Source organism: Lolium perenne, chromosome 5 (genome assembly GCF_019359855.2).
Source record: "Lolium perenne isolate Kyuss_39 chromosome 5, Kyuss_2.0, whole genome shotgun sequence".
NCBI lineage: Eukaryota > Viridiplantae > Streptophyta > Magnoliopsida > Poales > Poaceae > Lolium > Lolium perenne.
This window is the reverse complement of record NC_067248.2, coordinates 144176392-144194471: the sequence shown is the minus strand read 5'-3', so window position 1 is coordinate 144194471 and position 18080 is coordinate 144176392. Positions and strand designations below refer to the sequence as shown.

General features: G+C 48.4%; 1 protein-coding gene across 1 annotated transcript; it reads left to right on the top strand.

Moving 5' to 3' along the window:
- Window positions 1-13648: 13648 nt before the first annotated feature.
- On the top strand, window positions 13649-15251 carry LOC127303627 (uncharacterized). Its single transcript, XM_051334338.2, has 3 exons — window positions 13649-14092; window positions 14185-14772; window positions 14889-15251. The coding sequence occupies exons 1-2, from the start codon at window positions 13668-13670 to the stop codon at window positions 14738-14740; spliced, it is 981 nt and encodes a 326-aa protein (XP_051190298.2). The 5' UTR covers window positions 13649-13667; the 3' UTR covers window positions 14741-14772; window positions 14889-15251.
- The last annotated feature ends 2829 nt before the right edge of the window (window positions 15252-18080 follow it).

The following is an 18080-nucleotide window of genomic DNA, read 5'->3' as shown; positions in this document are numbered from 1 at the left end:
GTATTTTTATCAAATTACTTGCAAAGTACTATGCTTATCACTCTTACATAAAAAGCAAATATGCTAATTTCATAACTATGAATATGACTATGTGGTAGCCAATGGAACCATGGTATGAGTATGGTGGAGGTTCCATTGCAAGGGTTTGTATCCATCTAGGATTAACAAACAATGTCATCCAGTGATTCTTGTGCCGTAAAACTCGTGTTAACCATAAGATCTGGAGTGGAACAGAGTAGTCAATTGTGTTTCTTCTCTCGTTCATCAACGGATGCGCTTACCGTAGTCAATTGAATCCCGAGGGACAACCGGAGTGGTTGGGGAGCCCTAAGTCCCCCCGGTAATGCGGTCTATGATGGGTTGCAACGACCGGCGAAGGTATCAGGTCGATAACCTGATAGTTGTCGAGGTCGGAAGGTATCCAAGGGGTACGCTAACCGGTGAGGACCCAAGGTCGGAATTGCAACAAAGGGTGGGTGTGCGAGGTTGCGAAGGAATACAATATTGACTAGGACCTTATACCGGGCCTCACACCACGGAAGTGTGGACAGGAAAGCCGCCCCGTTGGCACCAACGTTAAGATCTCTTATGGGTAAAGCAACACACCTCTGCAGAGTGTAATGAATCGTGACCTGTCACTCCCTGTTCCGGGATTTGGAACTATGAACGCTGCCTGAAAGGAACTCCATAAAGTTCTAGACATCCGGTGAAGGCTGACGGACATAATTCTTCTGAATAAAAGCAACCTTTTGAAGAAATGATTATGAAAACCTGCATTGGTATTACACTTTCTGGTCTAATGTCGTAGTTAGTGCATTAAACACCTCTTTTCTATAATGAACTTGTTGAGTACGCTCGTACTCATACCTCTTATAATCCCCTGCTTAGATTGCCTGAATCACCTTGAGGAGGCTAAAGAAGGACAAGACGGAGCAGATGGGATCTGCTACGAAGAACCAGACCTCTTTCGAGGAGTAGAGGGGGTCGATTATCTGATCGTCTACGGAACCGGGGAGGTTCCAAAAGGAGAACAAGCTTAGACCACGAGAGTAGTACTAGTAGCCGAGCAGTACGAACTCTATAGTATTTAACTGCTCGAGTTGAATAATGTTAAACTTGTTAAGACATATATTGTATAAGTTAAGTAGGGTTTACCTCGAACCTAGGAGTAAACCTCTATGGACCCAGGAGGAGCTCCGAGATGATGTATATATATGGTTTGTAATATTATGTGACTGAGATAAAGACCAGCTATGCTTCTTTTGTACTACTCTGAGGGATGTAATATTTGCGGATTGGTACTTCGCACATATTATGTCAACGACTGGCATACTACAACATGCAGTGGTATGCAGGGTCACCACACACTCAAACTAATCGTGGTGGAGAGCTCAACACTGTGCAATGATGCAAAGCAAGAACACCAAAGGTGTAACACCCCAAATTTTCAAAACAAGAAACATTCATTTTTCCTTTTTCCAAATTTTGGAACCAACAAAAACTTTTATTAAATTAAATTAGGAGCATAGTGCTCATGCATATGTGTGATGACTTTTTCCATGATGTTTGTTTGAAGTGTTCACCAATGCTATTAAACCCTAAACCCTACCCTTTTTAACACCAAAGAGAAACAAAATAAAAAGAAAACAAAATAAGAGAAAAAGCATATGAGAGCAAATAGCTATCTTTGCAAATAATCAACTATGCCATATTCTACCTTGTTTGGATGACCTGAAAACCTCAACAAACCCAACCTAGTACTCGTCAACTAAATCAAAGGTGAAACAAAAAGGAAATAAAAATATACATAGGGTCATATGTGGGCATATAGCCAAAAATGCAATTCTTGTCTTATGCCACCTTTACCTTACCAAATTGGTTGGAAACCATTAATAAACTTAACCTAACACTCAAGGAATCCAAAACCATGACCTTTGGTCAAAGAAAAAGAAAATAAAATAAAAACATGAATTCACATGTGAGGCTTATGGCCATTTTTGTAAATCTTTAACCTAGGGCATTTTACTTTGTTCCAATTGTTTGGAAATGTTCCTACACTAATAAGAACCACTTTTGAATCAAATAAATGCAAAAGAAACCAAAGAAAATAGCAAAACCAAGTCACATATGATCATGGTCAATTCTGCCATTTATATAATCTTACCCACTTTGAGCCCTTGTACTAAGAGATATCTAAACTAAAAATTCTCAAGTCTTTGCACCTCGTCCAAGATCTCATCAAGATGAACAACTTTGGCAAAGAGCACCCCTGCAAATTCTTTCTAAATTTCAAAATATCATCAAGCAAAGTAGCAACACCAAAACAGATTCTAGATTATGTCACTTTTGGTTTTTCACAAATCAATTCCATTTTGCACCCCACCACCAACATTGTGTCTCAAATATTATCTGAATCACTTCCACCAAAAAGAATTGCACAATTTAAAATTTCTTTTCTTTCGGCCATTACATCAAACACCTGGTGTGCGCTTATTCACATTGATCATACACTCTTATATCCAGAGGTTCTTAGACTAAACCATCACACTTCTGGACATCATTGACTTCTTCTTGCGTCCAGTGAACAAAGCCAAGCATTAGAACTACTGTACCTTGATGATTATGACCAATGCCATGCCATGCCGAGCCATCATGGCACTCATCATGCCAACTCCATCTCTAACCCTCTCTGGTCACTCTCACCATGTCTACTGGATCGCCCTCACCTCACTGATCATGTTGGTACACGCCAAGGACACAGGAGACGTCGGCATTCGCCATAACGTGACATGCCCCGACGTGCCAGGACATGCTAGAGCGCGCACCGGCATGACTCTGGACACGCCAGAGCACGCACACGCCTCGTCGCCTCCGACCACCCCTCGCTCTCTCCTTTCACCCACCTGATCTCCTCGACGTCAGCTCCCTCCTGGACAACCTCAATGGCTCACGGAAGCCCAGTCGTCATCGCCATGATCGCCGTCCACCACCAGTACACCGCACGGACATGACGTCGCCTGCCTGCTCCCGTCCACCCCCATCCTCGCCCTGACGATCGTCATGACCGCCTCGACGTCGCCAACACCTCCCTGACGTCGCCCTGCCCTTTCAGCCACCGTAGCGTCGCCTACATCTTTGACCTGCCCGCTCCGCCTCGGCACCCTCGCGCCGCTATAAAAGGAGAGCGCCCCGGCCTCCAATATGCACACTATCTTGCTCCCCTTTCACCTCTAGTCCTCCTTGACCCCTTCCCCTCTTCGATTACCCACCAGCTCGCCGGAATTTAGCCGGAGACCGCCGCTCCCGTGGCCAGATCGAGACGGAGATTGCGACCACCTCAGCACCACCTGCGACCACCACCTACTTCGCCACCCTCGACAACGCCACCGCGCACCCTCGCCGACGACCGCCGGCCACCAGTGAGCTTGCCAGACCCCAACCCTCGTTGTGGCCCGTAACCCCTCTCGCCGTCGACGACGATGGCTGTGAGCCGTTGGATCACGATCTAATCGTGCGTCCCAGAACAGAACATACCGTTTCGCGTTTAAGTTACACTGACGCGTGGGACCCAGCGTCAGACGGCCCGCGTGTGCGAGACACACTGCTGGGCCGGCCCAACTCTTTTCTCCCTCTCTGGCCCAACTTCGTTTCCCGCCTAAGCCCAAAGTTTGAATTCAATATATTTCTTTTCAGTCAAATTGCATACTGGTGTCAAATTCAAATTTAAATAACTTCAAATCTACTCAGCCAAATTTGATGAATTTTATATCTTTGGCAAGCTTATGAAATTATCTAAACAACTACACTGGTCTTAACCCTAGATACGTTAAATAATTTATGTGGTAAAAATAACAAGGCAGCACTACTAGGGAAAGCCTTATAGCAGCACTCCTTACCGCCGGCGAGTACGGTTTGAAAATGCCGGCGGTAAGACCTTCCAGGGTGGCCTAACCCTACCGCCGGCGAGCTGAACGCAAGGCGCCGGGGGTGAGGGCTTTACCGCCGGCGAACACGAAAATGAAAATGCCGGGGGTAATGAGTGGCTCGGCGGGCCACCCAGCCTGCCCTTACCGCCGGCGTTTTATGCCCAAATCGCCGGGGGTAGCGGGTTGTACCGCCGGCGAACCCGAGAATGCAAATGCCGGGGGTAACAAGTGGCTGGGTGGGCCACCCATCCTGCACTTACCGCCGGCGTTTGTGGGCCGTAGGTGCCGGCGGTAATGGGCCCTACCGCTGGCAAACGCGCATGTTGGCGCCGGCGGTAACCTGGGCTTGGCCATTTAATTAGCTAGCCCGACCAGCCACCTACCACCACCCTCACACACTCATATGTGATGGAAAATCAACCCAAGCACTTGTTATCTCATTCCCCCACCCATTTTAGCTATTTCAACCAACAAAATATGATGTATTTGAGCAAATCATGCACTACCTAGCCCCTCTAGCATGATTTGCATGATCTAGATCTAGATCTATCTCCTCCCACCACCTTTTCCACTAGATCTAGCTATTTCTAGATCTCTAGATCTCTCGAGCATAAAAGTCGACGTGTGTGGCGTCTCTCCGGTGCTTTTGGACGTCGCGTCAACTAATAGGTATATAGCTAATGAGTGGAATGTTCATGAGTTGGTGAAAATTCACGGTTATGTCACTAGTGATGGCAAAAGATGCGGTTCCATATATGTAAATGCATTGTTTTGCATTTGTTGACGTGTGCAGGAACATTGAGTTGCCAATGTTTTGCCGGAATGTTGATTAACTTCCGTTCCGGCGAATTTTTGGAACTCCAGCATGACAATATTTAGCAAAGGTCATGCCGAATTTTTTCCGTGAAAACCGAGACGGCGGTGTAATCAATTATCTTGTCTTGTAGGCGGCGATGGTCATCGCGATGAGGGAAAGCGTCGTGGATAGATACGTGGAACGCGCGACGGCCGACATGTATCGAAAAAAGCGAAAGGATATCATGTGTCCTTGTCGAAGATGCAAGCTAGGATCGTTGTTTGACCCCTTCTCAGGCATAGTGAATCAACACCTGCTCAGGTATAGTTTCATGGAGGGGCATACTCAGTGGATGAGTGATGATGGAGATGATGATATCGATGGTGATGAAGATGGAGGTGATGATGGTGGAGATGATGATAACGAAGGTGATGGAGAGGATGCCCCACACGACAATGGAGAGGAGGTTGAAGAGGATGGCGCACACGTTGATGGTGATCAAGAAGGCCGGGAAGAACATGCGGCCGACGAGGAAATGAGTAGAAATACCCCGCTAACCGCGGCCGTGCAGGACCGTCATGTTCAAGAACTTCTTCTCAGCAACACATCGACCGACCCCAAAATCGCTGGTAGACGGAAGGCTAAGCTGGATCAACTCGAGGTAGACTCGAGAACTCCGTTGTACGATGCAGCTCGTGGGACGGAGGAGAGCCGTCTGAGATACGCTCTCGATATTATGGAGATGAAGGCAAAGCACAAATGGACGGACACAAGCGTGGACGAACTCTTCGGATACTTGAAGATCCACTTTCCTAAAGATAACACGTGTGCCGGTAGCCTACAGGAGGCCAAGAAAATCGTGTGCCCTCTCGATTTACCGCACCAGAAATACCACGCATGCATCGGTGATCGCGTAATATATCGAACGAGCATGCCAATCTCGATACATGCCCACAAAGTGTGGCGAATCTCGATACAAGAGAGGGACAAGAAAATCTCCTCGAAAAGTTGTGTGGTACTTCCCGCTCACGCCCGTCTGCAGCGGTACTTCGTGGACCCCAAGGAAGCAAAGCTCATGCGCTGGCACGCGGAAAGAAAGGAGGCGGTGATGCGTGATGTGGAACGGGTTGAAAACCCAGTGCTAACACACCCTTCGGATGCAAGCCAGTGGAAAACATTAGACGATGAGTATTACGAAGAATTCGGGAAAGAACCAAGGAACATCAGGTTGGGTGCGAGCACCGACGGACTCAATCCGTTTGGGAACCAAAGCTGCAAGCACAAAGACCTGGCCCGTGTTTGTATGGATGTACAACCTCCCTCCATGGCTATGCTCGAAGAAGAAGTACATACACATGAGTATGCTAATCCAAGGGCCGACGCAGCCGGGGAGCGATATCAACCTCGTATCTGGAGCTATTGAAGGAGGAGCTAGTCACTCTGTGGGAGGAAGGGACAGAAACTTGGGACGCCTACGGACAAGAAACTTTTCGTATGAAAGCCGCACTGTTGACGACGGTGCAGGACTATCTTGGATACGGATATATTGCGTGCCAGGTGTGCCACGGACACAAGGCATGTGTGAGGTGCATGGAAAAGATGCCATTTTTACAGCTGGGTAAGGATCCCGGGTCTTCAAAAACCGTCTACATGAGGCATCGAATGTGGCTTCCCAAGAATGACCCGTGGAGGAAGCGTGGAGACCTGTTCAATGGGAAGGATGAGGTCGAGGGACCTCCACCTAGGCGAAGCGGCGAAGAGATAGATACTCTGTTGAAAAACTGGAAAGACTGCCCTCCGGCGGGTAAGATAAAGATCCAGAAGCGGAAGAAAGGAGACAAGAGAAAGAAAAAGAAAAAGGAACCCGGGCCGCTCTTGGGGGTATGGAAAAGGAGGTCCGTGTTTTGGGACTTGCCGTACTGGAAGATCCTCGGTACGCCTCATAGCCTTGATGTCATGCATATCACGAAGAACGTGTGCGAGAGCTTGCTTGGCACTGTGCTCAACATGCCGGAGAGGACCAAAGACGGGTCGAAAGCAAGACACGACCTGATGGCCCTTGATATCAGAAAAGAGCTTCATTTCGCCCAGGTTGACCAGGAAACCGAGGAGGAGGAGACGGATGGTCGCAAACGCAAAAGGGTGGCCAAGCAGCGCGAAACTCCTCGCCCCTCCTGCTTCACTCTAAATCCCGATGAGCTCGAACAATTCTTCAAGTGCCTACTAGAAGTCAAATTTCCCCTAGGCTACGCGGGGCTGATACGCAGATGGCTGGACCCGACGAAAAAAATCTTCAGCGGGATGAAGTCTCATGACTGTCATGTCATGATGACGCAGATACTTCCGGTTGCTATCCGAGGGATAATGGAACCGCACGTTCGTGCGACGCTGACTGACCTGTGTAACGTCTTCGACGTCATCACTCGAAAGTCGATAACCGTCAAGAAACTCGGGAGGCTGCAGGAAGAGATCGTCACCATCCTATGCGAGATGGAGATGTACTTCCCGCCCGCATTCTTTGACATCATGGTCCATCTGCTGGTGCATATAGTGGACGATATCGAGGATCTCGGGCCCGCGTTCCTTCACAACATGATGGCGTTAGAAAGAATGAACGGCTTCATCAAAGGATACGTTCGTAACAGGGCACATCCGGATGGAAGCATCGTCTGTGGCTTTCTCACCGAGGAGTGCATCTCTTTCTGCAAGAATTATTTAAACGAGGACGACCCACGTCCGGTTGGATTGCCCGCCAACAAGCACCTCGGCAGATTCGAGGGAGTAGGCCACAACGCTGGCAGGAGGGAACTCGACGCCGATCAAGATGATAGGAGAACAGACTTTAACAGGGCCCACTTAGTAGCACTACAGCACATGAACGAGGTAGAGCCTTGGGTGGATCAGCACATAAACATGACAAAGAGCAGGGCTGACAAGCCGATGACGGAACAAGAGGTATTTAGAGCGCACAACTCCTCTTTCGCGAGCTGGTTCAAAGACCAGATTGATGCCAATCCCCCACCAATGGCAAGCGACGTAGACAAAATGATATTGGCCTTGTCTTATGGGCCCGCCGCCAACCTCATGACTTATCGTAAATACGACATCAACGGTTACACATTCTCCAGAGGAGAGAGACAAAAAAAGCGACTATCAGAACTCGGGCGTGACGATGGAATCGTACATGGGTGAAGAGAAGAAAAGGTACTACGGAAGGATCGAGGAAATCTGGGAGCTCGACTACGTCGGGGAGAAGCTACCGATGTTTCGTGTCAGATGGGCTACGGACGTCACAAAAGAAGATGCGTATGTCACCACCATGCGACTGCCCCCCAAATCCAAGACCAAGAACCCCACCGCGCAAAATGAGCCTTGGGTATTGGCTAAGCACGTCGAGCAATGCTTCTTCATAACTGACCCGTCAAGGCCCAGCCGTGTTGTCGTAAGGAGAGGAAAAAGGGCCCTCGTCGGAATGGATGGAGTTGCCGACGAGCAAGACTTCGACGGCCTCGTCGGAGACCCAATGATGGAAGAACCCGATGAAGACGATAGAACCTACACACTAAGAAGAAGAAGGACGACGCTACCTAGGTCAAGTGTTCCTCCGTACACAAGGAGTCGCGACGATACCGGTGGGGTCACAAGGACCAAGCGGAAGGGACTTTGAAGTCATTTGTGTATTTATAATAATTATCTCTCGAACAACCATTTGTCCTTCTCAAGTGTATCCTAAATTTATGTCTTGGTTTTTTATCGGATCTCGCCGAAAGGACTTTGAAGTCATTCAAGAATTAAAATCATCAATTTATGTCTTGCAATTTTATCCTTCATTTAATTTTTATCGGATGTCTTAGCTAGGAAAGGGAAAGGAAAAAAAAAGGAAAAAAGGTGGCACCACAGGTATTCGAACCCTGGTGCTTCGGCTGTGCACAACAGAGTGGCACCACTGTGTTACTGGATCGGTTTTGATTAATCTATATAGGTTTACATAATTAAAGGTGTCTCGCCAGCTGGGAAGGAAAAAAAATGTTACCCCCGGCGAATTAGACGATTTTGCCGGTGATAACAGCACTTGGGCCCACCTGTACGCGACAGTAACGTTACCGCCGGCGTTTTCATGAATTCGCCGGGGGTAAGTCCACTAGGACTTAGCCAAAAAATTCCCCCGTCCCCGTCCATCCCCAAATCCATCGATCCGCCGCGCAGCGCATCTCCCCTGCCGCCGTCGTCGCTGTCCGTCGCCGCATCGATCCGCCGCCGTCGCTGCTGTCCCCCACCCCCACGGCTGCCGTCGCTGCTATCTCCACCGCAGGTGCGCCCCCTCTCATCTTCCCCCTCTCCTATCCCTTGCCTTCGTTCCCCTCTCCTCCTTCCTCACCGCGGCCATTCTCGATGGCGCACGACACACAGGCGGGCGGCGGCAACCCTAGGCGAGGCGACCCGACGGAAAGCAGAGCAGGCGAGCGGCGGCGAGCGGCAGCAAAGAAGGCTGCAGAGCGGCGAGCGGCGAGCGGCGAGCGGCGGCGAGCGGCAGCAAAGAAGGACCGCAAAGGCGCGGCACCAACGGGCCAGGACGCCAGTCGCCAGGTGACCTCTTATTCCCCTGATCCCCTATTCCCCATTTCCCCTCAGATTTTGCAATTTGATGCTGCCGCCTCCCCCAGATCTTAGGCGAGCTCGAAATAGAATACTTTATGCTTATAATTTGTAGTACTGCTCAATTAGTATGTCATATAGATATCAAGTATGAACTAGGTCAATGGAGTTGGGAGTTCAACTAGTAAGATGAAGTTGCATATACAAGTGCATACTGACATCATGCAAGAGTAACATAAGATACCCGATTATTTGATTACAAACTTCATGCTCCCATGTTCCCAACATATTTAAAAGAAATTCAACGATACAGTTTGTGCAACGAAGGATTAACATGGTATTTAATTTGAAGGTGCAACTACTAGTAGATGATGTGCATGCTGCCGGCAACAACTTACTAGTGTCTAGTACTCAACTTTAACATGATGATCAAACAACTAATCCATGTATTGTACCCAACTTAATTATATTCAGTGTCCAACTTTACCATGTTCATTGCAAAAAAATGTGATAAATATCATTTTTACTTTGTTGCTTTGTCCACTGCACGGTTCAAAGTATGTGGGTTCCAGTAAATTAATTTTGCTTTATTCACTGCATGCTCTGTTTAAAAGTACATATTTTTTTCAGTAAATTCACTTCTACAATCAAATCAGTGTTTTAGTAGTTAGTGCTTGTGGCTATCATTTCATTTTCTCTTTCTGGACCTTAATTGCTCGTCCAGTTTGGTACTGCCTATATCGTGTGAACTATTGGTTATGTTATGAACTGTGTATGGTACTTCAGGTACTATTGGTTATGTCGCGTGAACTTCAGGTACATTGGAGTATTGGTGACTTCAGTACTTTTTCTGAACTGCCTATGGTACTGAAATGTTGTGTGAAATGTGTCTGCAGGTACATTGAGTGCCAATGTTTCGCCGGAATGTCGATTAACTTCCGTTCCGGTGAATTTCTGGCACTCCGGCATGACCATTTTTTAGCAAAGGTCATGCTGATTTTTCGCCGTGGATTTACACCTAGTAGTGTTAAGAGAATCTGTAACATAATGGAACAATGTCTTAGTGCAGATGTTATCTTCTAACTGCAACTTGTGCAGATTTGGTATATTAAGCAAAATATTGAGTTTGTTGCCCGTAGGAGATAAGTGATCATTTTATTTTAAATCCCTCTACAGCAAAATATTGAGTCTGTTATCATACTGTTGGTATGGCTACTTACACAAATCCAACCGAATAGTAGCTGGCATAATGCCTTCCCCTCTGCAGCCATGCGCACATGTACTATCTATAGCTGCAACATTGTTTTTTGATGGCCAATAGCTCTAAGGTTGTGACTGTTTAGTAATTGAACCCTTGAATTTGACTAACCAATATTGGTACAGAACACCAAACTGTGTCATTGGGTCGGTATACTTCATCTAGGCCTCCTGTTATGAAAAAAATCAAGAATTAGGTGTTCAACTTGGCTTTATCAAAACTGAGTCAAGATACTCATCTGAATTCACAATATAGTATAAGCTCTTCTGTCAGAAGTTACTGCTTCATCTGCATGTTTACAGTCAAATTTCTGAAGTAAACTTACACTAGTAGTGGCCATACAGTAGTAGTTTCTTGGTTCGGAAAATAAATCACCTGGCTTTGTTATACAGTAAAGCATGTTCCTAAAACACTACCTGTTTTCTTTCTTTGACTAATAGTAGTTCCAAATACATGGCAGAAGCACGTAGCTAGAGATGTCGTCTTCTGCAGACCCCAACGAAGACGTTGACGGGTCTTCTCAGCGGAAGTTGGATGAGCACTACAGGCTCATGGTCTCGGATCAGCTGGAGGACCTTCCAGGCAGCGATGACGAGTCCTCAGAGGAGGGGGATGATGAGATGGACAACGATGGTGAGGATGAGAGGGGGGCTACCGACGAGACCACCGACAGTGGCGTTGCCGGGGGTAGCTCGGATACTACTACCGAGGCCAAGAGGAAACGGAAGCAGCGGCGCCCAAACAGGGTCGGCACCACTCGTGACATAATCACCGCGGTGGACGCCAAGACCGGGATTCCTACTGAGCCCAAGCACGTGGCGAAGGGGTACGGCCTCCAACTGGGAGCAATCCTTCGGGACGTCGTCGACGTCAACGAGACGAAACTCCGAACCAAGAAGAAGCAGCATCTGCAGGCCCAACTCCTTGCGCGGCTGCACGCACGGTATGAGTTCCCTGTGGAATACAGGAACGAGGATACCAAGGATAACATCGTGAACAGACGAGCCCTCTCTAAGTTCTCCAAGAACCTCAGCGGTTATAAAACCATGCTGAGGGGGATGCTTGGTGACAATGAGACTTGGGAAGAGATCCAGCGCCACTTCCCGCGGATGACGCTGGAGCAGTATAATAAATTCTTGGAAAACGAGGAGCTCGAGTACACCAAACGACAATCGACCTGGGGGAAGGAGCTGGCGGATAAGAACATCGGTCACCACAATCTCGGTTGCCGTGGCTTCGAAGGCAAGCAGCCGGTATGGGACAAGGAGGACCAGGCCTACATAAATGCTGGCCTCGAGCCCCCTTTTGCCAAGTACAAAGACCCACTCTTCAGGGCATATCTCAGGTCCCGATACCATCGAGAATTGGGTGGGAAACGTGTCACGAAACCTGATGTGGTGGTGGGAGTTGAGTTGGTCGCCGACGCGAAGGTGATGGCACTAGAGAAAGCAGTGGTAAGCAATTTACCAGCTTATTAATTTGATACTGCTCACCAAGTCCATTACATTCTAAAATTGTTCATGTTACTTCTGGCAGTTGGCGGAACAAGCAGCCGCCGAATCAGCTGGCTCCTCGTCCCAGACGTCGACGGGCAAAGTCCCGTGGGACACGCCTTTTATCAGGGGTCTGAACACCGTGAAGGCACGGCCGCTTTTGGACAAGCCCCACCGTGTCCCCGGCGCCGGAGGAGGTCGCAAGCTTGCCGACTATGGCTTGGACGTGCCCGCAAGCACTAGGGAGTCGCGGCAGGCGCAGAAGGACCGGGAGCACGAGGCTCTGCTGAAAAAGGTGGCCGACCTGGAAACAACCATGGAGCAACGCGTCAGTGCCGAGGTTCAGCAACGCGTCAGTGCCGAGGTTCAGCAACGCGTCACTGCCGAGGTTGCTAGCAAGGTCGATGACGCGCTGGCCAACAGGGTCAATGAAATCATCCCTGATCTTGTGCTGTCGATGAAGAATTACTTCGACGCCGGCGGTAAGGGACCGATGCCGGTTATCAGCCTAGGCGCCAGCAACTCGGACAATCGGCCTCCAACTAGACACGCTCAATGCACACCCAACTTGGTGACTCCACCCGCCGGCAATGTCGGCGCTAGAGAGGATTCGCCGGACCTGGGGGGGCCCAGTACTAGCCCCTCAGTCACCTGCACGCCTGGCCTCGGTCCTTCAACGCGAGCCGAGCTCGACGCCCTCACGGTAATTAATTTAGTATCTCAAGCTCTACAAATTAGTTACTTTGTCGTCGCCCCTCTCTGACATACACATGTTTTCACAGGCGAACGCGACTCCTTGCACCTTGCTACTGAATGTGGACAACAAGTTGAAGGCTGTAGCGAGCGGCAGTGTCATCCTGCCAACACAGCGGATTTTCCACTGCGTCAGGATGGATGATAGCTTGAGCCGGGTTCGCGTGAACCGGTCGTTACCGGGATGCCAAGACCTCCATCCTCCTTATCAACCCCCGGAAACGGAAACCCCGCTCACTCTCGGGGACCTCAAGAATCACATCCTTCTATGGCCGAAAGCCCTAATTCGGCTGAACACCGCCTCAGGTTCGGAGGCAAGCTATGGCATGGTCACTCCTCAGGATGCAACGGATGCCCCGAGCCAAGCCAAGGTCCCAGCTCCAACGACTGCTTTGACGGCAGGCAAAGGCAGGGCCAGTGCTCCACCGGCTTATGATCAATTTGAGCCCGATAGTCAGCCCGATAGTCCGCACGAGAGTCAGCACGACAAGGCGTTGGACATCGATCAAGCTCCCATTGATACGTTCATCGCCGAGCTCGACGCCGACGCGGTTTCTCCTTACAAGCCACCCGCCGGTCATATCCTAAAGAAGAAGTTGTTCCTTTCACAAGAAACGCCCGAGCAGGAGGACACTACCTCCTTCACCGCTCCGCCCCGAGTTGGGCTTACCCCGAGGACACTCCTTGGTGCGACCACGCAAGGTATGAAACAAAACGCCGCTCCCAGTTGCAGTAAGAAGAAGGGCAGGAAGCGGAAGAAGTCGGGAGATGTTGCGGCAAGCAAGATAGTGGTTAATGATAAGTTGCCGACCCCGTGGAGGAAGTTGCATCACTTAGGCGAGCCGATGCTGCCGGCACACTATGTCAACAAGTTGACGCCGGATATGAGGAGCGTGCATGATGCTATTCTAACAAAGGAGAAGCTACTTCTTAAAGATAGAAATCCATCGTACCCGATTTTGATCGCCAAGGTGCCCACTGGCTTTGGCTTTGTCAACACATACCCTGCGGACTTGATATTCATTCGGTACGAAGACATCTTCAGGCTCTTGCACATGCAACAGCTAGACCGAAGCTTGGTCCGCCTCATATCGCTCAGCATGGCGCACGATATCGCCATGGAGAACACAACGCACATCGCTATCATGGACCCCTACTACATGACTCCAACTGTCGCCCAGACCGAACAAGCGTTTCTCGCCAACTATATCAAGAATTTCTTGGTGTTAAACAAGGATAAGAGTTGCTTTGTCATACCATATTTCCGCGAGTAAGTATTTGGTTACTAAAGTACCCTATATTACATTCTTTCATGAATTTCCTTAATAGCTGAGTATGATGGTTTATTTCCATTTTGCGCAGTTTCAAGTATTGCACCCTCCTCCTCTTTTACCCGTATCATTCCGATGTCACTTATCTCGACTCCGGGCTTGATAAGGAGAAAGACTTCACCGACCTTAAGTCTACACTTGATAAAGCCCTCAGCGGCTTCATAGCTGAGGTTGGCGTCAACAAACTCAGGCATGAGAAGAAAGTTAAGGGTTGCCATGTGTGCAACCACATAACCAAGTTCCCCTGCCTAAAGCAATCGGCGGATGACAATGGGATGGAGGCATGGTTTGCCATCCTACAGATGAGGGCGGTTGTAAGGTCTCAGAACGATCTCTTGTTGCCATCTGCTCTGCAGGGGAAGTTCGTGAACATGGCGGACACCACCGATGAAAACGTGAGAGGCGACTTCCGTGCCATCCAGCGGACCATTTGCACAATACTCTGGAGGGATGTCATCATGAATGGTGGCTTGTTCAACTATGCCTCCGCACTTTCTAATTCCGAGATAGAAGGCCGATTAGAAGATGGATGTGACGAGAGAACATTCAACACGCTCGAGGGCATCCGTCCCTTCCCGCCGAAGTAGACTTGAGTCAAAAACTTTTGTGTCCTGCAAATGTTAGTCATAAATTACATAAGTATTTTTTATGTTTGTTCTTTTGCACACCTATATGTTATATCTCTCTCTATGGATGTACTAACAACTTACATTTCTTTGTTGTGTGTTTGCATAGATGACGTACTATGTCGTCTACCACGGCAGGGTTCCTGGAGTCTACGAGGACTGGGAAGACTGTAGGAGGCAGGTCCACCGTTTCAGCGGCAACAGCTACAAGGGGTACACCACTTTGGAGGAGGCGGAAACTCGATACGCCAACTTTCGAGCGGGACAGAGGAGGGAGATGTGGAGGACCCCTTTCATCGTGATGATGCTTGCCGCCACCGTCTCTCTAGTTTATTATGTCATTGTTGTTTAGCTAGGTCATCGACACTGGACTTATATGTATTTCTGTAACATGTGCTACTTCGAGTCGTGATGTTATGGTCAACTATCTACTATCTAAACTTGTCTTATTAATGCATGCATGTTGTGAACATTTGGGACTTTCTATATAACTGTGTATCTGGCTGTATTTCTAGTAATATCTGTGTTATACTTTGATGTTTGTATTCTTGTGTATGTACTGTGTATTCTGGTCTGTATTCTGGTGTGTATTCTGGTGTATATACATTACTTTTCGAGTTTTATTTTTTTAATCCTGTGATCAATACCACCGGCGCTCCTAAACTATACCTCTGGCAAAATTGGAATCGCCAGCGGTGCAGCCAATTACCCCCGGCGAATTGGTAAGACGCCGGTGCTAAGCCAGTACCGCCGGCGATTTGAGAAAAGCGCCGGGGATAATGACACTTACCACCGGCGATTTGGAAAACGCCGGCGGTAAGGGGTTTCCACCGGCGAGGTGGTCGCCGGCGAACATGAAAACGCCGGCGGTAAGGGTTTCTGGGGCGCCGGCGGTAGTACATTTCCTAGTAGTGCAGAGCCTTTTCAAACTTCAAACAATTATTAAAAATCAACCATAATGAATTTTGAGGCGATTCAAATTCTCATAATTCTTATTTCAAATACTCTAATTGGTTATGCAAAAATATGATATGGTTGTTTCATATGATCATGGGCTAGATTCAAATAATGGCTACGTAGTCATTACTAGCCCATTTAAATTATTTTCAAATTTAGGAATTTAAATCTGGGGTTTTTTGTTCTCGTGCCCATAGTTCGTTAGTTGTACTCAGTTTTCCCCAGCCTCTTAACTTTTCCTCAGTTTTCCCCTCCCTCTAGTTTGAAACCCCTCGCAGAGGCTCAGACGGGAGGGTTTCCGTCTGGTCAGAGGCCTTTCGTTACCGGTGACGGCTAGGGAGCCGCGGTGGTTTTGACTTGACTGTTGCTTTCGAAATGTGTTGACTGTTGACTGGAAGAGCTGACCCAAAGCTTTCCCCTCCGCCCGAGACTGGAGGAGCTCACACACCGCCCCTCCGCCGCCACGCCGTCCTGCCCACCTACCTTATGGCGTCGTCCGCCGCCGAACCGGCCCCGCCCCCACCACCACCCCTGGGCTCTGCGTCCACCAGATCTGGATCTACCCCTGTCCTCTTTGTAATTCCGTCTGGTGTGCCGCCTATTCCCGTCAGCCGTGGAGAAGATTGGGAATCGGAGGGATCTAACGCATGGATTCCATCTGGGTAAGCATCGTCTGCCTATGTGAATTAACAGTAGGCAGTTTTTGAGCGCCAATCGTTGTTGCTCAACTAACAGCGTTGCTTTTCGAATAGGATGGATCCAGCGCTGGCTTTTCGGCTGGTGGTTAGGCTGGATTCTAGCTTTACGCGTGATTCTAAACGCTATAAGAATGGGTTTTACTTCCCTGCGGTGGTTGCAACCACCATCTCGTTGAGGGATTTCAAAGCTAACATCTACGATAAGTACACCTGGAGCTCTTTCGATGCAGTTCATTTCGAATATTTCAACAGCCCGGAGGGAAGATTTGTTCCACTAATTTCCGAAGATGATCTGGGAATTCTTTTTTGCTTTGAATGCTTCTTGCCGGTTCGGTAAAATTCGTATCCATGTGGACAGGGGTCAGGCATCATCTGGTGCTGGGGCATCATCAGGTGGTCGGGCATCATGTCTCTCTACTGCTGCTGCCTCTGCTAATAGTGTGCGCCGTGGCGCTCCTTGTAGGTCCATAGCAGCACCATCTGTCCCCAGTGCTAGTGGTAGCCAGATCGTTCGTATGGTCGATGTAGAGGACGATGCAGACATTGAGGATCAGTCTCCTCAAGATGATGAGGATGAGTTGATGTTTCCTGAATTGGTAGATCGATGCGATGGCGAGGCAATGGAGGATCAATACATGGAAGATATTGCTTTTGGTGCCAGATTTGATGACACTGATGATGAAGAGAAGAATGAGAACGATGATAGCCTCGTTTTAGCCGATTACGAAGGTGAAGACTTGCCAACAATTGAGTGGAACAGGGAGGATCCTCAGCTTACAGAAGGCACTGTGTTTCAAACGATGATGGACTGCCGTAATGCAATTACTACATATCACATTCTCAGTAATAATAAATACGAGGTTATTAAAAGTGAGCCAGGTAGGTTCACAGTTAAATGCCCATACCCAAGGTGTAGGTGGAGGCTGCATGCATCCACAATGCGCAGAAGCAGCTTGGTTCAGGTACTACGCCAACCAATTGTGTATTTAGATCACGGTGTAAAATTTGTTATCTATTACTGATATCCCTTATCATTATGTTTCAGATAAAGAAGAATAAGGAGATCCATAGGTGTCCACCTCTAGGGGGAGAGCCAGAGCTGAAAACAAAGCTAGCAAAGACTAGGTGGTTGGCAGATATAATCCTAGATTGGCTGAGAGAAACTCCTTCACTTGGTCCAACAACACTCGTAAAAAAGGTGGTTGAGAAGTATAAAATGGAAGTACCTTACATGAGGACGTTCTATGCAAAGGAAATGGCTCTTGACAAGATCAATGGTCCATGGAATGAAAGCTTTCAGTTGCTTTACACTTTCAAAGCTGAAGTGGAGATGGCTAGTCCAGGCAGTGTTGTAGCGATAGACAAGCATACAGTTCCCTACAAATTGAAAAGCGGGAAGGTAATGCACAAGGAATGTTTTAGAAGGGCTTTTGTTTGTTTCAAAGCTTGCTGGAAAGGCTTTTTGGACGGTTGCAGGCCTTATTTGGCCGTGGATGCATCAGCTCTTCATGGCCGGTTTAAAGGACAGCTAGTTGCTGCTACTGCAGTTGATGGACATAATTGGATGTTCCCTGTTGCTTATGGAGTTTTGGAGGTTGAGTCACAGGAAAGTTGGACTTGGTTTCTGCAGAATTTGCGCGACCTTA